The 22,872-nt window shown below is 29.8% G+C and overlaps 1 protein-coding gene across 2 annotated transcripts in view; it reads left to right on the top strand.

The window, feature by feature from the left end:
* Nucleotides 1-22,872, top strand: part of LOC129983845 (protein outspread-like) — a 168,115-nt gene that overhangs the window by 99,592 nt on the left and 45,651 nt on the right. For both annotated transcript variants that reach the window (XM_056093505.1, XM_056093504.1), the window contains exons 3-7: nt 7,899-7,979; nt 8,088-8,153; nt 11,014-11,165; nt 17,368-17,485; nt 20,998-21,235. In XM_056093505.1, coding sequence (XP_055949480.1) covers nt 7,899-7,979; nt 8,088-8,153; nt 11,014-11,165; nt 17,368-17,485; nt 20,998-21,235 — 655 coding nt within the window. The remainder of the gene's footprint in view (nt 1-7,898; nt 7,980-8,087; nt 8,154-11,013; nt 11,166-17,367; nt 17,486-20,997; nt 21,236-22,872) is intronic.

The following is a 22,872-nucleotide window of genomic DNA, read 5'->3' as shown; positions in this document are numbered from 1 at the left end:
CCTTGTTGACCAAGCGACTGCCTGATGTCTTCAGACAGCTGGGACACTTGATAAAAACGCAAGTAGCCCACGCAGGCAGACTTCACTTTGAAAGATTTCCTTATCGGAGGCCGAGGGATAGAGCGTGTTGAGATATTTTCCGCATCTTTCCCTCTCTAAGTGTCATCTTTAAAATGTCTTCCAGGTCCGGTGTTGAAAAATAAACAGCTTTTCTTTTTCTTTTTTTCAAGACGTGTTTATACTGCCACGGAAGTTTTCTAATCCTGATTATTGTTTATGTCTGCTGCAGTTATTACTGGATGGGGCCCTTTGTTTGGAAGATTTTGGGATTATTCTTTGGGATGCTTTTTCTTTCTTTCTTTTTTTTTCATTGTAAAAGAACTCCCGCTTAATAATCGGAGTAGAATGTTCAAAAAGTTCTAAGTATTTCGTATAGTTGATGATCTTTAGTTATTTGAATAGGAGACTTTATAATGGGTATATTTATGTGTATATATGTACTCTTTTATTCTTGTTAAATTTTGTGAAAGTTGTATTAATTTATTATATGTCGTTTTCTATATCATTTTTACTTTCTTATGTATCAAATTTAGAAAAAGTATTATGATCGTCAAAAAATTCGAATTCGAGATTTTGACGTTTTTACGTTTCAGGTTTCGATAAGTTCGAAAAACACGTTTTTGGCATTATTTCTAAAGATTCTTAACAATTTTTGCTGAACATGTTTTTAAAAATTACCATTTTTTTTTTTCTTCATAAATTTAAATAATTCTATTCAGAAAAATATTTCGCATCGTTTTTCTTTTTATCCCAAATCTTGAAAAAGTGTTAATTAATTTTTTTATTCTAAATATCGTTTAGTTGAAAATTGTGTTAAAACTTTAAAATGCTTTGGATGTAAACTTTCCGAAGTAGTTGCAAATCCAAACCAATAATTTTAATTTAAATTTTTGAATCATATTGTATTTTTTCAGCAGTTTATCAATTTATAAGTATTTTTTAAAAAACATACTATCTCCTTTATTATTATTATTATTATAGAGTTTATTCTTCTTTGAACAAAAAGAGGAATTTTTTTAAAAAAATCGTTTGGTTTTTTTTTTTAATTGAAAAAAGTCAATTATTTCGAAATAAATTTTTTGTGTTATAAGAATTCACACACTTTAAGAAAATAACTTATGTTTTCTAAAATGCCTGTGGATTTATTTTTTCAAAATGTTATTGTATGTGGTTGTGAAAATAAAGACTTTTAAAGGAGAAACAATGAAATTTATAATGTACAAGTACAATTTACAAACCATAAATACATTGCGTTTCTACGGCGAAATAGAGTAACCTTGAAATTTGAATTTTAGAAAATGCTTTGACAAACATTGGCGCCAAAAGTCTTTTTACCTCATGTTTTTACTTCCTGATTTAATTTTCCTGTTTATACTTTTTGACACATTTTTGTTATTATTCTGTATTTTCCCCAATGACTCACTAGCGTTATTCTAATAATTTCTACCTTCTTTTTTCAGAAATTTGCCTTAAAACTGGAAATAAAATTTGATGATAGAAGAGCATGAAAAAACTGAATGAATGCACATGAAAATAATTTTTAAATGTAAACTTATAAAAAGTATAAAACTCCTAAATAGTGTTTATAATTTGGTCTTGAAAGAACAATATATATCGCAATTTCAACCTTTGATTTCATATTATATTTCTATACTTTCTTACCAAATTTGGCATTTGACATTTCTTACCAAATTTGGCATTTGACATTTCTTACCAAATTTGGCATTTGACATTTCATAAATTTGATTTTAAATGAAAGATAAGTTTTCATAATAACAAAACGAAAAAAATGCATAAATATTGTAGAATTTAATTTTTAAATCAAACGTATAAAATTATTTTTATAATTAGGCTTCAAAAAGATCATCTATGTCACAATTTCAATCTCTAATTTCTTAGTATATTTCTGTACTTTCTTACCAAATTTGGCATTATTTCACACAGTTGACACCTTTTCTTTTCATGAATTTGATTTTAAATGAAAGATAAGTTTTGATAATAATAAAACGTGAAAAAAAATGAATAAATATTTTGGGATTTAATTTTTAAATCAAACTTATAAAATAATTTTTATAATTAGGCTTCACAAAGATCTCAGTGTTCTATATTAGTTTGACAATTGCTATTAAACATTTTTTATTACAAAACAATTACCATCTATATAAATCCTTTGCTTTTACTAAAAACTAATTGTTATTTAAATATTTATTATTTTTATTTCATTTCAATGAATATTTTTATTCTTGAAATATAGTGATATTTTTGTACTGTTGCATTAAAAAAAATTCATGTAAATAAATAAATAAATTATTAATAATTATCGATTTACTTAAAAATTTCCATTATTTTAGGATCAGTAAAAATATATAAACATGCATTCAATAAGTACCATAATACGAATTTTTAAAAAAAAACGTCTATTAAAAATAACATTCTATTTCCGTTCAGCGCAGATGTTGCCGGTAACTCAATAAGTAGACACTTCCCAGATTTCCTTAAACTAATAATAAATGCTCTCGGCTACGCGCTGCATACTATATGCGGCTTACGCTTGCCTTGTTTTTTTCAATCGCATAAGACTCCGCTATAGAAAGGATAGCTTTCTTCTCTTACCCGTTCTTGTTCGTTTTGTTTAAAAAAAAAAAAAAAAAAAAAAAAGGAACTATGACTCTGTCTAAAAATGGAAGTTTCTGATCTCTGATACGAACTATTTCTTCATCTTGATCCTGAGTTTCAAATACCAGAGTTTTGCGCACAACGGATTCGTTGTTCTAATCTATAATAGGACTCGGAATTTTTAAAAAAAATGCCTATCCAGTTTCATCCCAAATATTTCTTAAGAGCTCTTATGGTCTACCGAACGGAAACTCAAGATCAAAAGGATATGTGGTAATGTTTCTAAAATTGAATCGGAATATAATTCTTTGTGTGTAATTATATATCTACATGTAGATCTATCGTTAAAAAGTATCTATTATGTGCGCACATGATATTGTTCAGATTATCTATTATGTACACACATGATATTGTTCAGAGTATCTATTAGGTGCACACATGATTTTCAGAGTATCTACTATGTGCACACATGATATTGTTCAAGGTATCTACTATGTGCGCACATGATATTGTTCAAGGTATCTACTATGTGCACACATGATATTGTTCAAGGTATCTACTACGTGCACACATGATATTGTTCAAGGTATCTACTATGTACACACATGATATTGTTCAAGATATCTATTATGTGCACAAGATATTGTTCAAAGATACAATATCATGTGTCAAGAGTTCTTAAGAAAAAATCACTCACATATGATATGTATTATGTGCACACAAGATATTGTTCAGAGCTATTAAAAATGCATTCAATCACACGTGATATCTATTATGTGCACTCATGATATTGTTCAGATCTATTCTGTGCACACTTGATATTGTTCAGGGTATCTATTATGTGCACACATGATATTATTCAGAGTATATATTATATGCACTCATGATATTATTCAGAGTATATATTATATGCACTCATGATATTATTCAGAGAATAAAGTTAATGTTGTTCTTCATGTTAGCAAAAAGAAAGAAAAAAAAACTGTTGTTGCCATTAATAAATTTCAAAAAAAATTTTAAACATGTTATCGCTTTTTTTTATTTCTCATGCATTTAGTATGCATTTTTATATTGTATTACGATTATATTAGAAATGTTCTTTTCTTATTAATATATTAAAATCACAAAACGATTTTTTTACAAGTTTCTTTTTTTAAACATTTATTACATTGCCCGTTTGCACAATCATATCTCGATTTTATTTAATCCGACGTCTTTTTTTTTTCTATGTTGAAAAATTGTCTCCTATATTTTTTGTGCTGTTAAAAAATTTTTCACAAATTTTACATTTGGGAATCTAATTTAACCAGATGGATTCAGTTATTTTTATATACATTTTTCAAATCGAAAAAACAGGAGAATTGTGTGGAATAAAACAAGATATCTTTGTATAACTTAATACATTTTGCATATATAAATTTAGATGCTTGCAACTTAATCAAAAATTTAACAATCTGATGGATTTTTGAAATTATGAGACAAAGTGTATGATATGTTAATTACCGTTCTAATCAAAGTTCTCCCAAACTTTATTTTAAATATTGCTCTAATATCATCGCCAGCCAATTTTAATCTTTTCTTATTTTATTTTTATTGGAGGATAAAATCTGTTCCCAGTCTGCATACAAAAATCCATTTTATATATATATATAGCTGGTAAACTAAAACAAGTAATGTTCTAAAGAGAAAGAAATGAAAGAGAACTATGCTTGTAATTTCTGTGTTTTGCCTAAATGTATTGGTTTATTGTATCTGAAACCAATATTGAAGTATTTAATTTCATTGTAAGTCCTTTCAACAGACCTTTTTATAGAGCTTGGATTCAAGATAATACAAAATCAGTTTGTTGTGGAGCTCTCAACAAGCTGAGCGGCTATGTTTTGTTTTGTAAAATAGACTTTTTTTTTTTTTGTGTGTGGAAAATTAGAGCAGTTCCGGATATTATTTGTAATAGATGATTTATTTTTATTTTACATTATTGCTATGAAAACAAACAAAGAATGCACAACAGAAATAACATTTTGTTGGCGATTATAATTCAAATAAAGTAAATTGCAAGCAATTTTTAGAGTATCATTTTGGAAGAATATATTATTTTCCAATTTAATTCCTCAAACTCATTATTTTGAAACTATTTATTCTTTATCTTTAATTCTGCATCTTTCATTATCGTGGTTTAGGCTTACATTCGTTTGTTATATACTCGTTTGTTGACATAAATCGCAATACATGGTATTTTTTTTAAAAAAATGTATTCTATTTGTCATTCAAAATTCATAGTTTATTTTTCTCCTTGCTTTTTCATATGATTTAGATCTTTTTGAGGAGTTCTTCGTAACAAAGTTTATAATATTTGTTATTTGTTTACCTTTTGTTTTCTATTTTGCATATAGTGGAATTATGCATTCAGTTGTTAAAACAAAATTTTGTTGATACAATACGTACTGATCATATGCGGGAACAAACATGAAGTGCATGTTTATATTCAGTGATCTTTTTGCTACTTCTAATCAATGTTTGACTATTATTTCCAACTTAAAATTATACTAGAATAATTTTACGTCTATGAAACCTCAGAACAAACTCTTTTAACTTATTATCCTTTCCATAAACAGTAACTGTTCCATAAGTAGTAAAAGTTTTACTTTTTGTCTTTATATAGTTTAATATGCACCATGTTTTTCATTAATTTCTGTCATTAATTTTAAATCATGAAGTTATTAATATTCAATGTAAACATGACATAAAATTGCAGATTAAAATCTTCAAAAATTGTCCCATGATTCTGATGTCGCGTGAGCAAAGGTCATTTAAGATCACAATATATTTCTAAAACAATTTGAAAATCAAACAAATTTTATGATTTGAAAATTATAATTTATATTCAAATACAATTATTTTGATAACCACCTGTATCAGCAATGGTGTTTACAGTCCTATCTCGAAGGGTGTAATAAAATTAGTTACTTTTCAAAATGCTTAGGAAAAGTTAAATTTATAATTATAGATACCAAAATTTAATATTAATTCAAATAACATGTATATAAACAGCTTATCTTGTATCTTTCGAATAACACAGCGTAGGTTACTAAACTGGTCATTCATAAATTTATTTTTAGTGAATTCGTCATTTATTTGTCGGGGACACTTGGACTGATAAATATTCATGTTACTTTCTAGCCCACTGATTTCGAATTATCGTCGAACATGTTCCGTATCAAAATTGCATTCAACACTGAGATAAGCGCGCTATTCAAGTGGCATTTTGTAGGCGAATCATGTGTCAAAATTTCATATCAGACCAGTCGATTGTCGATCATTTATGTATTATTCATTATTTATGTATGTATTATTCACATTTCTGTTGTGATTTCGTTATTCCTTCTTACAGATTTCATTATTTAAAATGACATCATTTATGTTGCGATGATGTCAACTTCAAAATTAACCTGGAAATTAAGTAGAATTGTTTCTGTATCTCATTGATCGACTTATACAAAGTGATCGGTAATGTCCTTTTAAATTTTTTAGATAGAAAACGAGTCTCGTTTAGCCATGGAAGTAATATGTACCCATTATAAAGTGGCTCTCTGTATTTATTGAGACAGGTGACAGTGCCCTTAGCGGCGAAATGAGGAAATTACAAAAATAAGTCAAGAAATAATGGAGTTCGGACAGACAATCCTATTAGAAAAAATATGCATGCCTATGTATACAAGTTTTATGGAATTGTCAAGAAATCAGTGGAGATATGTTTGCGATTAAAACTAGGAAATTTCCCCAATTTGAAAAAGGTTCGTCTTAAAATTGAGAAATGTATTCTTTGATATTATCTTATAGTTTTTCTGAATTAAGCAACAACGTAGTGAAATTTAAGTGACGAGAAGTCAACAAAAATAATAATAATAAAAAAATTTGAAAAAAAAATGCATTGGAGGGAGGAATCTGAAGATACATTTATCAATTTTAAAACGAACCCTTTTTCAAGTCAGGGAAAGCTCGTAATTTTAATTGCAAATATCTCTGCCAATTTTGCAGATAACTCCATGAAATTTTTTCCTCTGTTTTTTATTATAGTATAGCGTGCATCTTTTGACTTTTTGGCGATTATTTTTATTTTTGTAATTTCCTTATTTTGCCGCTAAAAGTGCTGTAACCTGTCTCAATAAATTCAGCATAATCTTCTTTACAGGTACCATAGTCTCTTTAATACCGGTCTTTTTTCCTGCTAAAATATTTTTTTATTTGTGATTAGTTTGGAATGCTTTTTAATGCTTACATTAGAAATTTACTATGTTTTTGAAGGGATTTTTTTCCAGATTTTTTAAACATTGTCTAATTTATTTAATATCGTTTTCTGTTTTTTTTTTCTAATAATTCGTGTTCATTGACATTATTGAAATCAATGTAATCTGACTTTTTAAAAATGCATAATATTTTCAATAAGTTTAACTTAAATTATTTATTATACTCCTTTTTATCCTCTGTTAATTAATTAATTAATATGTACACCAGAGTGCTTGAAAAGACTTTGTGCCATAAAGAAAATAGCAAACATTTTGATGCAAACTGAAAAATTTCATTCCAATTTTCATAGTTTACTGTTTATGTAATATAGAGTTTTTAAATCAAAATTTCAGAAACATTTTTCAAGTGACGATTCTTTGCCCCCCCCCCACAAGTTTTGTGACAGCTTTTCTTTTGTTTCATAGCAATCAAATATTGAACAATTACACTTTTCTTTTTTTTTTACACCCAAACTCATGCAAACGGTAAATACAACTTCTGAGTACATAGATTATGGGCTCATGCGCTGTTTGCCATACTGTGCAAAATCTAGATACATGATAGCTAACATACGCAATTACGTTTCAGGTATGAATATGACGTCGTATGATTTCGATCCTCATTATAAAGCTATATTTCTTCTAAAGAAATTCCATAAAAATAGATTGTAAGAAAAAGAAGTAGATTGTTAAATAAACCAATTTTTTTTTTTTCACACTGGTGTCACTTTGGATTGCGCCATTTAAAATTTTTTTTAAAGTGTTTCATCATAGAAAAAAATTGTTTTACTCATTATAAAAAATACGTCATTTTCTACCTTCTCTTCTGATGGCCATATCATTAATGAGTAATATTGCGAGAAGGATGTGGGAAAAAGTTTCTTTAAGCGAATAACGATATGCCTGTCTATAACCCTGTCATTTTTCTCCTCGCAGGCTTCCCGAAATATCTCCAAATGCGGCTATCTTTTTGTTGCCCCAGACTGGGATTTCAACGTGTCTGTCAACAGGACAAAAGTACGTATGCCATTACTTTAAATGCCTTATTATACGGTACATTGCCTTTAAAAACATTAGAAAGTCATTTTGGGAATGAGTATTTATCTGCCTTTTTTCCCCTTCTAGAGGTGGCAACGGAGATGGTTTGTTCTGTACGACGATGGAGAACTTACTTATTCCCTGGATGAGTTCGTAAGTTTTCAAATCCTTTTTTTTTTTCTACTTTTTTTTCTATGTGTGATATTTGCTATTTGCTTGTGTGTGTGTGTGCATGCGTGTGTGTGTGAAATCTAATGTATTAAAATGAATTTTTGTTTGTTCATATTTTATACGCCGCCGTACCGTTCATCCGATTGTGGTAAAACTTTGCCAACTTATTGCTTGTACTTGCACGAAGGCTATATGCATAATTATTATATCTGGTATATGCTGACATCTTGCCATAGGGGTAGTGCGCCTTCCCCGTGATCTCGGCGTCGTGGGGTCGGGTCCTGTTTTGGACATGGTTGTTCTTCACCCTGTGTTCTATCTGTGAGGGGTATGAAAGAGCCTCCCGTAAAAAAGGGTTGTGCAAGTGAGTGTGAAACTGTCATCTTCATAGGAGCTGGAAGTCAGACTTCTGCCCTCGGGGGTCTTTACCCTCGGAAGCTACTGCACCCCTCTTTCCTTTGTAAGTCAACCATCTAACTCTCCGACCCGCCCTAAGGCACACGGATTTAAACCATAGAACTGAATGACCGGACCGCCGCAACAGCAATTGGCGGGAACTGTGGTTGAGTCCTAAGGGCCGACACCGGCCACGGTACAACCCTCCCCGAAGGAAGTACGTCCCGTCATCGATGGGATGAGCCAGATCCCCCACCTATTAGTGTACCCTCCAGGGTGGCGAGATCCAACCACCATGCCGGAAGCATCTCATCCTCATTCCGAGGTGCCCCCCCCGAGGGTCCTCTTTCCTTTGTAAAGTGGACACGACATTATCATCATATCTAATATATAAAAATGCTCCCCATTCGACTTGCATTCTCGATGGCCATCATCAACAAGGCGCAAGTTCAATTATTTTAAGTGTGCGGATTGAACCTGAAAAATCCATATTTTTCACATGGTTAGTTGTATGTTGGATGCTCACGAGTCGGACAGCCAAGAAATTTATTTGCTTCTGCTGAAGATGGCAAAACAATACACACACACACACATGTATCTTAAAGCACTTGAATAATAAAGTCAAAAATAGATTAAATGTTATTTATACTTCTCCTTTATATGTCATTCAATTTCAATGAAAGTATTCATTGTTGACAAGAAAATAACTATAATTCATTATATCATTCCAAATTAAACAATATAGCTGTTTCAAATTTCAAACGATATTTCCAAAATTCTGTCTTTAGCGGAAGCAACGCGCCGGGTACCAGCTAGTGTTGATTATTTTTCTAATATTCTGCTTATAGAAATTCCAAATAAACATCGAAAGACTTGAAATATAGATTTTTTTTTCATTTCAATGTATTATCTTTTTTTCTTTTTTCTTTTTTTTCTTTTTTTTTTTTTTTTTTTGTTCGCGAATTGTGCAGAAGTTCTGGAATGTTTGAAATAGTTTTACATTAAAGCGTGACGTACATGAACAAATAATTTCTAGTTAAAATTCGTAGCGAGAGATATATGGGGTTGAATAGATGGTAGAGAATGAGATGTGTGATATATTCATAGACGATTTGATTCATACACTATCTTTCTATGACAGTCCTGTTATTTGCTTACCACAACTAGTATGTGTTTATACATAAAGGATGCCAGTAAATATAAAATGCAGAACAATAAACACTCAGACAATTTTGGAAAAACCAATACTGAATCAAAGTAGAGAAAATAAAGAGCAGTAAACCACGCTTAAAGCATAGGTTCGCAAACTTTTAAACATTTGTGATTAACTTTTACGATATCGAATCTCTAACAACCTATTTAATTTTCAGCGAATTTGATTTTTTTCAGAGATGAATAATACATGTTTTATCCGAAAGAAAATGTATGGGCCTAAGAGGGCCTTTTGTGAAAAAAAAATATTTTGAAACATAATAAATGTTTACATAAATAATAACGAAGCAAATAATCACATAATAAATGACAAACCGCTTCGAAATGAATGCACACACAAGCTGAATTGAGAGCTGATAGTGAAAAGTTCTGTTTAAGCGGTCAAGATTTAAGGTATTGTAGAGAACATAACTTTAAGCAAAGCCGCTGCTTGGAGTAATAGGAAACATGCCAGATGTATCGTGGGTAAAAAGTTGCCATTTTTTTATAAGTCATTCGCACATTGATAAGACGTTTTGTTTCTACACTTCTTGCCATTCGACGCGAAATTTAACAGTTATTCATATTGTGTATTGCGCTGTTTTTTTTCTTTCTTTGTCATGTAATTTAGTCACGTTGACGACCCTTTTTGAAGCAACACCAGCGCTATTTTGGTACGGACCTTTGAACTGTGGGTCACTAGTCAATCTTTGGCCTGAACCTCAGTTAGATGACTCGAACAACACCTGAGCTGGCACTCCTCTAAATTTTCACATCACTTCTGTGGGAGAACGTTTGATTCTGAAGAATTTGACTTGAAGTAGACCTCAAGAAGGAGTTTTATTGGAATCATGCTTTGAGCCTAAAACCTTTCAATCCAGAAGCTAAACCTTGTCACAAGGCCACCGCATTATCCCACTTTCTTTTTTAATTATGTTGGTATTATCAGTTTAATAAAAATTTCAAGACTGCATCATATTTTTTTGCAAATTTAGAAAGATACATGCACACTCAAGGCCATTATCGAAACCTACCAAAAACTGACTAGCGACCCACAGTTTGGAAGCCCCTGGCTGGGAACGCTCAACCTCGGGGGCGTATTCAATTTTTTATTTTTTTTATTTCTATAATATTATTCTCTAACTAGTATTTCATGCAACTTTTTGAATTTTATTACACTCTTTTCAAAAGTTGCATTTTAAACTCTGAAACATAATTTAACATTCTTTTTTCTGATGTAATTTATTTCCATTAGCCGGATACGATACCCCAGGGAACTATCGACATGAACAAAGTCCTGGACGTTTCGGATGCCGAAAGCGTAACTGGAAATGATTTCGCCATCTCTATAACGACGCCGGAAAAAGTACACTTCGTCAAAGGAACTTCCAAAGAAGAAAGCAAATGGTAACTATCGAGAGTGGTCCCTCCGAAACTTTCTTGTATACTTTCCAAAAAAATGTGCTTGTGTATCATTAGCCACTTGCAATGCCGAACAATAGTTAAGAAAGAGACCATTACATTGCAGTCTATGGCAAGCAATCACTGAAATGCTGTTATTTTATCAGCGAGATGGGTTTTCAAAAAATACCTCGAATATTCTCTAACAAATGTACTTGTATATTATTAAGCGCATGTAATTGACGAATAATAATTACAAAAGAGCCTATTAGCGTGCGATTTCCAACGATTCAACGCAGAGTTGCAGTTAATACACAAGTATCAGAAAACCGAATGTGCATTTTTGACGGGTTTTTTTTTCCCTGATAGACCAAAATTTGACCTAGAACTTTAATTATAGTCTCAAGATTTATATTTAAATCATTGCATATATTATTATGCAATATTTAAGTGCATATATTTTATCATTGCATATATTTAAATCATTGGGGTTTTATTTAAATATCACGTTTAAAATGCTTGTGAAACTATAGATTGACAGGCGATCAACTCCTTGATGGATTTTTTCTAAATTTGATAGGTATTTACACTTTAGATGTTAAATTTGTATACCAAATTTTATCCATCTTGCTCTTTTCATTTCGTAGTTGTTATACTAATTTATATTCGGATATCCCAGCAGATAGGCTTCCTCTGAATAGAATTTCCTGTACATTTGATAGAAATTTACAAATTTGATATAAAGAATCACATACTAAATTTCATCAGTCTAGCATAAAGCTTTCGAGGTATCGTGTTCACAGAAGACCGACAGGCAAATGGATAGATATAATTATAAAAATATGTTTTTCGGATTCTGGTAGGTTTGTAACGTAAAAGATTCATTAAAATCTCGAGTTCGTATTCTTTGACCATTTCTACTTTCTCTTTGTATATTTCGTATACAAAAATAAATAAATAAATAAAAATAAAAAAATAATCCATTAACTTTATGATGAGTTTTGTTAAAAATATATAGAAATCAGAACGTTTTTAATGTATCACAATGAAATGAATTAACTAAGATATGACATGTCGAAAATTGAATCTAATCTCAAGTTTATTATATGCATTTTATTAACATGACCTAGAAGTATTTGACTGTTTGTGTATGATTATAAGTTGCATTATAATATTTACACTTAATCTCTTACGACTTGGTAAATATAATTTACTCTGCAATAAATTTCTCTATTAAATAGCATGAAAATAGAAAGCAAATGTTTGAATTATATTTCAAACTCGATTATTTATATGAATAATTAATAAAAATATGAAACTATTTTCAAAATTTAAATTTTTTTATAACCTGTTTTTTTAAGAATAAACTAATTATATCACGCTTGCTTAAAAAAATAAATAAACTCGACTTTTTTAATGAATTCTATAAAATATGCATTTAATTTATCACATTAAATTTCTCAATTCAACAAAATATACGATTTATTATACTGTTAGAATGGCAACGGTGTATTTACTGGACAATTAATTCTGGACTGATTTTAAGAGCACATTTAAAGTAAAAAATTGTCTTGGCATTTAATTTCATCAATTATGAGCCAGCTGGTTTTTTATAATAATATGAGAGCTTTACTTTTTCAAAAGTTTTTTAAAATTCTCTATTATTTTTATCTGTCTAATAAACACTGCGATGACTGTTTTGATATTCTATAGCACTGCATTTAATTTTCTGAATTCTTATTTAGTTATTATTATTGAGCAGTATTTTGCACTAAAAAAGTGAGGAAAATATGCTGCTAAAATATTTATAAAAATGTGTGAGGTCGTGGTAACAACTGGCATTTTTACATTGATTCATGACGTGCATACACTTAACATCTAATCTAATATTACTTTACTCTGTGTTGAACATCAGTTCGTTCTTCTTTCTATAGGATCCGCAAGTGAATTCCAAAATTAAATTGACTAAAACACGTGAACATGGACTCCATTGAACATCATTTCTGAATTTCGATCTTCAATTTTTTTTTCATTCCACGTCATGTTTCTTTTTTTTCTGATCTCGATAATACGTTTGCAAACTCCTCTAGTCATTTCATTTATTATATTAAAAAAAAATTCTTTCTTTTTATTTAAATCTTAAAAAATTTTGTAAATGAAGTCCTATATAGAGTGCTAAAGATCATCAGACAAATATTTAAATCAGGCATTCACAGAAAGTCATCTTTATAAAGAAAAAAGATTGCAAATGCTTTGATCACTAAACGACCAGTAAGAGGTCGCTGTAACAAACGAATAAGACATTAGGTGTAATGCAATATAGTTTCACGGGAATTCAACACACATGTTCAAATTTAATCAACAATGGCACATAACCTGACGTCGTCACACGGTATAACAGACAAAGAAATCAAGAATTTATAATACTTGTTTGCCTAAACAAAAATTGACGAAATATTACTGTATTTCTTTTATCCAGGACTTTTTCAATCCCTGATTAGTGAGCTTTTTGAGATAAGATATAATAGGATAAGCCAGCGAAATCTGTAACAGTGAGCGAAGTTATCATTTAGTTTGCGTCATCATCGTATACGCAAATCCCAATTTTTATTTTGGCGTCAAGTAGTTTAGGACAGGATTTTTTAATGTGTAAATCTACTGATTTATCGATATGCGAATAAACCTAAATATGAATAAAGATTAATTGTTGGATCATAAACTTATCATTTGTTTTCCTATTTTCATTGCAAGCTCTGTAATTTTTAAATTTTTATATTTATACTGACTCATTTTAGACTATTGCTGATATTTTCTTTTAGCATTATTTTGACATTATAAAATAAAATTTGGCATAATTTTTTTTGTTGCTATCATTGGATCAATGTATATTTCATTTCGACTTAAGTTATTAGTTTTGATTTGAGCGTTATTGAATATTATGAACAGAGAAGATCCTACCACAAAAAATCTAATCCCTTTGTTTGCTGCCTTCCTTATCGTCTCCGTTTTCATCATCTCCCTTTTGTTTGTTTATTTCACCAGGGTCAAGAGAGGAAGTGAAAAGAACAGAACTGATTACATCCACTTAAGCCTACATCTCTACTTAACTTCCCCATTAGATATTTTGGTCGAGATTTTAATTTTGGAATTCAATTTATATGTTCAAAATTGCTATTATTTTAATAGTGCTTATTACAATAGACCATATGTTATTACCAGATTATACTTTCCCCCTAAACCACCTTAAACTGAGACAGTCTGAGCTGAATTCTTTTGCTTGAAGGGTTTTTCTGTAGATTCAAAATTAATCTTTTCCCATTTCATTTTTAAATATTTTTCTAAACAACTTTTGTCTTAGCAGACGTCTTAGGATGATTTTCAGCTAAATATGTGATATTTTCCTGAAATTCACATTTTTTACTCAGGTTAAGGAAAAGTACATAGATATTGGCACTCAGACAAATACTTAAGTCAAGTGACATTACTGTACAAGTTTAGCAATTTCATAGAACCTGGCCTCTCCCGGATCTATTCAGTTTTTACAATGACTGTCTTGTCAAGATCTTCATAGATCATCATATAGGTTTCAAAAACTAGGTTCGTCATATAACCCCCCGAAGTAATCCAGGAAGGATAAGTTCGTAGCACAGGTGACCCCATCATCGTGAAGGCCACGTGATAGGGTCGCCCCGGCCGATCCATCTCTTTGGGTATGCTGGTTGAGATGGGTTCATGAAATATGCTGATGTCCCGTCCTGCTGAAATTACGTGTCTCTAAACTAAATACATCTTTGCCTTCTTCATATACATCCCTATGCCACTCCTTCTCTTTTTATGGAATTTATTTTTGAATTTGATTCAAAACAGTGCTAAATTTTACCTTTGTTTTGTGTAAATAATCTGCCCGTTTCAATTATGTCAAAAAACACTGTTATTCGTAATAAAATTTAAATGCAATAAAAAGAATTTCAAATTTATTTAATACATTTCTCAACATAGAAAATAAACTTGTTTTGCATTTCTGAAGTAAATCTGATCGGCTAATATTTACATTTTAAACACTTTCAGCAATTATAAATTAATTAGTCCGTTTGACAACCAGCTAGCACGGCGGGGATATTGGTAATATTTTATTAATGTTAATCATTTAAACATCAAACAAACAAAATCGTTTTATTAATGTTAAACATAGTTTTATTAATGAATCGTTTAACATATTTTCATGTCCATGATTCTACCAAATCGTCAGTCATTACAGTCGCGTTCTCTTAATTGTTTTACGTATGAATTGTTCATCGTGTATAGGAACCTTCCTAAACGGTATCAATCCCATAATATCGTAACACTATTAAGAACGTAAATGCCCGATTCATCTAAATTTCGCCACGTGCCTCAATTTTTTTATTCGTTTTAAAAATTATATAAATAGAATCTTTCTTCTATAGCTTTCACGAATGGAAGAAAATTAAGTGATTAAATATTTCATGAAACGCTGGAAACGGTTGGAATTTTCAGGTTAACAATGTAATCTATTATTAGAATTAGACAGATAAAATAATTTTTAAATTTTTTCCAAAATTCAGGAAGAATTTGCGTGATTATTAAATTGGTATCATTAAAAGACAATTTTGTAATATTTTAGATTAGTTCAAAATATATTTTTGTGCAATAATATTTTCCGAAATTATTGCAGAAGAATATAAAAACTATGCTTAATTTTTAATTAATTAAAATTTTAAAATTCGTAACTCCGAGGTACACAATCTCCGCCTCTAAGATATATATTTGAAATGTGGTACCTATAGATCAAATAATCTGTCCTGCAGATCGCCAATACACAAACACAGTCAGACTCGTACATATATCTTTATTATTAGTTGAGATGTAAACACCAACATTGATTGTTTTCCTCTAGTCACAAATTCTATGTTCCCATCTTTCACCTCCAAACTCAGTCTTATGCAACTAAACAGATTTCAATTATTACCAACTCCGATGTGTGGAGCTTGTAAAACTGAAGAAAATCTTTTAAAACAGTTTTTTCAATGTCTTCGTTTTGAAAATGATAAAGAAAATTATTTCGTATTAAAATAGACATATGACTTTTATCATTTTCTCGGATTCTCGACCTTTCTGAAAATAAGCAAAAGGAAACTTTCGCATTGATGAAATGCCATTTCATCCTCGACTATTGATTCCAAATTTTTACATTTTCATTATTTTTTTCCTTATTATTATTCTTGACGTCAGATTGAAATCGAGGATTATTTAATGTAAAGCAGCTAAAGAGCAAACATACCTCTCTTAAAACCTCTCATCATCTTCATCTATGAATTAACGCAAACCATTGCTTGATTCATTTTATTACCGCTAATATGATTGTTCTCAATTTGTTACTTAGACTCTCATTATTTTTAAAGTAATATTAACACTTTACACCACATCACGCCTCCGTTTCTAGAGCTAGAATGGGCCCCTTTCCGGTCTGGTATAGATGTAGGTGGATTTTTTTTAAAAACAAAAAAATAAATTAAAGAATTATACTGCAATCAATTGGAAACAAACATACAAATGACAAAATACGAATACACGAATATCTGGAGTACAATAAAATTAAATGAATTAACATAATAATTTAAGTATGACTGAAAAAAAAGAAAATATAAGAAAATGAGGTACTAGATGAGGCTTAAGGACATACTGCGAATAAAATGTAGAGTGGTAAAATATTGTATGGAAAAACTGGTAGGGTTAATCAAATTGGAATAATTTTCCGTGATCTGTTACAAATTTAACCATGTTTATGATTTTTTTTTGGTACATGTCGGTTACAGCGACGACCAAACAGCGGCAAGAAAAGATTTCACCAATTTGGCGATTTCAGTTCGCAGCATGTGATTCGCAATGGATTTGATCTATATTTATGTACATATTTATTATACATATATATATATACGTGTGTATGCAGTATATTTTTATAATTTGGCGAACTTTTTTCTAAGTGCTTTTTGGTTACCATTAAAATCGACCAGAACCTTTTTCTTTATGACGAATTATTAAGGACTCTTGGTGGTGAAGATAAAGGTTTCGAAAATGCCATGAAACAGTTAAAGGACAGGATGTCTCAAAATGGATGGGATCGCCTGCTTGTAAAGTAGTATTATGTTATATTCTGCTAATTAAAATGCCACAATACTTTTATTTTCAGGTGGTTTGACGTGTTCCAAAAAGTGCTACCTCGTCACCTCGCCCGAGGGAAACACAAAAGGAATGCTACTTTTCCGTGTGGGAAAGCGACTATCCCTCCTGCTGGCGTTATTACCCAGGTAACATTATGATTTTTCTAATCATTCTTTAAGCCTTCTAATCATTCTTGGAGGTAACTTCGGAATTTTTTCAATCTCTCCTTTCAGTTAATTAAAAAAAAATGTTGTACATAGGAAGATATTGCCGAGTCGCTATTTGATTGGAGGTTAATCTCAAGTTTATTGGCAATTAAAGCGTTTCTTTCAATATGGAGAAAAGATAATTGGTGTCATTGGCAGATTACTTAATGATCAGTCATCGCTATAGTAATGATGGTATTTGATTGAAGAGACTGTTTACTGAATGCCTTCTGAAAGTTATCTACGACCTTAAACATTTCATTTTTAACATATCAGTAAAATTATCTTGACTTTGCTGGGCAGAATCCACGTTTGACTTTAATATTTACTAGTATTAAAACTATTACTTGATGTCTGGTAGTAAAGAAATTAGTATTTGTTGTTCGGAACTCTGAAGTAATATTTAATATCTGGAAATATTGAAAATGGTATTTGATGCCTAGTAGTAATGAAAGTAGTACTTGATGTTTGGTAGTATTGAAAGTAATATTTGATACCTGGTAGTAATGAAATTAGTATTTGATGTCTAGTTATACTGAAGTATTATTCAATGTATGGTAATATTGAAGTAGTATTTAATGTCTGGTAGTATTGAAAGTGGTATTTGATGCCTGCTAGTAATGAGAGTATTACTTGATGCCTGGTAGTACTGAAAGAAGTATTTGATGCCCGGTAGTAAAGAAAGTAGTATTTGATGTCTGGTAATACTGAAGTAGTATTTAATGTCTGTTAGTACTGAAAGTAGTATTTAATGGCTGGTTGTACTGAAAGTAGTATTTGATGTTTGATAGTATTGAAAATGTTCGTGTGGAAATACGACTGGAAGCTACTGAATATCTATTGAGTAAATGTTGACATGTACACGTACAGACAAGCGTGAGTCATGTTGATTTCTAGAGTCCAAAATTTGATGTTGATCTATAATTTTAATACAAAAACCACATACCTAAATTCAGTTGTCTAGCTTTAATTATTTTAGTCCTCGTGCTCATATATAAAGAAATTAGTAAAAATAATTGCAAAAATGGTTTATGTTAACCCAAGGAGGTCTTACATGAAGAAATTCTTCGAAACTTTAAAGCTGATTTGTTTTTTGATTCTAATAACTCCTCTTTGTATACTTCATATTCGATTATTATTTTATAATAATACTTTATTACATGAAATTAGTGGAAAATGCTATGATACTCGATGTTGACAGTATTTGTAAGCGATCACATCATCGGTTTGTCAGTACGTATTTCTACGCTTCTTAAGAATAAAAAATGAGTTCCAAAACAATAAAAAAAAAAGAAAACGTTTGTTTTAAATGAATGGAGTTAAATGTACAAAATTTATTACTGGTGTTTAATTTTAAATTAAATTCCAGTTTCCAATTACTTTTAATAAGGAAAGTTTCACATTCAGAACTATTTGACTTGGTTTAATAATACACAATATAGCTTTCCTTCTTAGTGTTAGTTTAATTTTTTTCAGTGATCTCTTCAAACTTTTTTTATAAACGTAACTACATGTTGAGGAAATTCTATATTCGAATTCTCTGTGTATTCTTTCCAGAAAATCTATCCACATTTGGTAGAGTTATTTATAAAGCAAATACCATTTTAGATCGTTTTTATTGCATATGATAAAATTTCTAAGTATGCACAGGAAATGTTCTGTTAGGTAATTTCCTGTCCCAGCCCTTTTGAAAGTCATTTCCTCTAGTTAATGATAGGTCCGTATGTTGCAAATTTTCACAAGTTTCGTGAGAGTATTACACTTTTATTTCTCGCCTGTTGCGTTTCAGTTTGTTTCCGAAATACTTTTTTTTATTTGCTTAAACTTTTTATGAGTCATTTATACCGTGACATTGTACTTTGTTCATAAATATATTTATAAAAACTGAGATTATTTCATTTAACTAATCAATTTTATTTCTTCTTACAAACTTTAGGAAAAGAGTTTTCTTGTATTATATGCATCTCAATTAACAATATCTGACTATCTTGATGCCATTGAATCATTATTTCAATTAATTTTTGTACTTAATGTACAAAATCGAATAAAAGTTTCTACTAAAATTATTTTTAAAAATTTTTCTATCAAAACTAAGTTTCTACTATTAGTGTTTCATTTTGTAAAATATAGTTTTTATAGTGCATTTTTTTATTATTATTTCATTAAATCACTTTAAAAAATATTTTTTACTAAGGAAGACAGGAATAAAAAAAAAGTGACGAGAAAGCTCTTTCAGATGGATTATATTTAAGTTTCACCTCAGCTAGTGGCGTAGCGAGTATTAATGGTTCTCTATACATATTGTAATTTTTTCGCCTCCGAGCGACTTAGCATTAGAATATAATGCCCTAGAAATGATAGTTTTAAAATAATATTTACTGTCCATGCACTATGCATATATTGCTTAAGGGGCGATGCAAAAACCGTCCAAAACCACTCTACAACAGTGGAGGATTTCCAACAGGTCGCTAGGCTAAAAAGGAATCGCAAAAGGATCGAATAAAAAAAATTTATTTCCCTAATTTCCAAATATAAAAAGAGTTTTTTAAAAAATACAAATTCTAGAAATAATAAAATATTAAGAAGATAATAGTAATGTTGTTCATAGAAGCATAATTGACCATATTCTTGTATGTTTCATTGCATTAACTTAACATAGTTCGGATAGTTATAAAATCCAACATCCTGCCTCAATAATATTTCGTATAAACGTGGATGGTGGGTAGTTTGGAGTCATGAAAATAAATATATATTTACAAAGTTAATAAATAAAAAAATATTAACCTAAAATAAATCATTAGCATGTTAATAATGTACTGAAATATAGAAATAAATTGATTATTTCATTAAAAGAGAGGCCTTATAATGTGCCCTCTCTAGGGCCAAAAAACGCCCAACTTTCTTTCACTGCTGTATACGTCATATACAAATACATACTGTACTTGTATATATATATATATATATATACACACACACTGCTGTACACGTACATATCAAACTTGGTCCATAGCTACTTCTTAAGTTGGAGGTGCTCACTAAATAAATGTTTTTCAGAATAGTATTTAGATTTTTAATTAAAAATTAAGCGAAATTTTAACTCTTTCCCTCAATAATTTCGGAGAATAGCGCATAAAAATAATTAAAATTGAGAAAACTAGTGCTTGAGTGATATTGATTTCCATACAATTATTGATAATTGCACTGAAAATTGGTAATTGTATATTGATATTATTTTATTTAGAAGGAAAAGCCGTACAATGAAAAAACTGGCCACGTTTCAAAGTTTCAAAGTACTAAAGTCATTTGTAATTAATTGAAACTATGTAGTGATTTAAAATAAATAAACATTTTTAAAATTTAAATCATATGAAATTTAAGAGCAAATTCAACTAGTTATTTAGTTTAAATACCCACGTATCAGAATGCATCTTTAATCTTAATTAAATTTATAGGATTATTGTAGTGAAGACGACATTCGGCTGAACAATTATAGTCGGCCGAAATTCTTGAGCTCATCCGATATAATGAGAAACGAGAAAGATTGGATTGAATCCGTGGAAGCTGAAGACGAGGACGTCTTCCCTGCGAACAATGACGATTCCGATGGTGAAAGCAAGCGAGATGTCGAGGTACAAAACGCTCTCAACAAGCTGATGTCGCAGTCTGAGGAATTGACGGATGAAGCTGAAGGTAAAATAAATTTGCTTCTGAAATTATTTTATAAATTAACCTTTAGAGTTTTAGTTTAGAGCTTAGTTAATAATAGTGCACAAATCATTTTTGTGAGATAATGTTTTCGAAAAATCAAGCTGAAAAATCCGAAAAATTTATTAATTAATGTTTTGATTAATTTTTGGACCTGAAAAAATTCGTCTCTGCCTTGAAAACCTATAGCATGTGTGGCAAATTTTAGACAAAAACTTTAGATTTATGAAGAGACTCGAAAATGAACAGTCATAATTTTACATATTGATCCACCCCAATACATGAAGATATAAAAAGGCCAGGATAAATATAAAAATAATAATATAAATGATAGAGCAATGGCTATAGCACTCAGCAAATATTCCTGATCGATTAGTAAGTTCTATCAGCTTCTATAGATTTTGATTTGTTAAATTATAATTTCTCGTGTGTTCATGGACTGATTCTTTAGGTTTTTATCAAATTTATTATTTATTTTCTTTTTGTTTTTATTGACTTTCTTTAGTTTGAGCTAAAATCAGTTAATTTTTTAAAGTACCTTTTAGTCTAAATTATAATTATTTGAAATTTTGGAATCAAGTATAATGTTATATTTACTTTCTCTTATATATGCAAATTTATTCTATACTTTCATTTTATTTTTGTTATTTTATACTTTCATTTTATTACTAATGTTCTATAAATTAAATAAATTGTAGGAATTTTTTTAGAGTCTTTTTGTTTCTTACTACCCGGGTAATAAACTTTTATTCAACTCATTTCGTAATGAGAATTTTAGTTTTGCACGCATTACTTTTAAAAAAGTTTATGACGTCAAGAATCGTTTTGCTCATTGCAGTTATCTCATTGATATGAAAAAATATTTCGCAATATCAGTGAAAAATATTTTTAGAAAATAATAAATGATATATGCATCCATACCTTGTTACAACAGATAATTTTTTAAAAAAAATTACATTGCAAAAATATTCTAACATAAATTAGTAGTTTAAGAAGCAAAAATTTAAAAACACGAAATCGAAGACCTTTTTCTCCTATTTAATTTGCTTATTTCAATGCAAGAAAAATCGTAATTTTACTCTTTCGTCAGTCTTATCAGATCTACAAGTATTCTAACCATTTAGTATTCTAACCACAGCATAGAATATTTTATACTTAATTTCCAAAATATCAATGTGAATTCCATTAAAGCTGATTAATTCTTTCTTGTTCATCAACTTCTCTGAATTTTAACAATGCCAATGACTTTTGACGTAAAAATCCGTACATTGATATTATTAACTTAAAGCATTACATGCCTATAAATTCAATGCAATATACAGTCGGTAATCAAATAGCGAAAAATTCTAGCAGTGAACAAGTTACTAAAACATTTTTTAGCGAAAGATTTTTTTTTCTTTTTAATCTTCATAAAGCAAATGTCAGTTTACAATATAAACGCTTCGCAAAGTAAAAACGGAGAAACATTCTGTGTAAAATTTGTGAAACTGCATATTGTTGTCAATTTCTGACATTACTGAAGTAAGGATGAAACTGCAATATCAGTGGATACAGGAATCAACAGCAAAATGATAAGGCAAACGAATGAAAACAAAACAAAAGTGTGAAGCATGTTTTTTACA

This window comes from Argiope bruennichi, chromosome 9 (genome assembly GCF_947563725.1).
Source record: "Argiope bruennichi chromosome 9, qqArgBrue1.1, whole genome shotgun sequence".
NCBI classification, from domain to species: Eukaryota; Metazoa; Arthropoda; class Arachnida; order Araneae; family Araneidae; genus Argiope; species Argiope bruennichi.
Note: the sequence above shows the minus strand (reverse complement) of the source record. Positions and strands in the feature narration are given on the sequence as shown.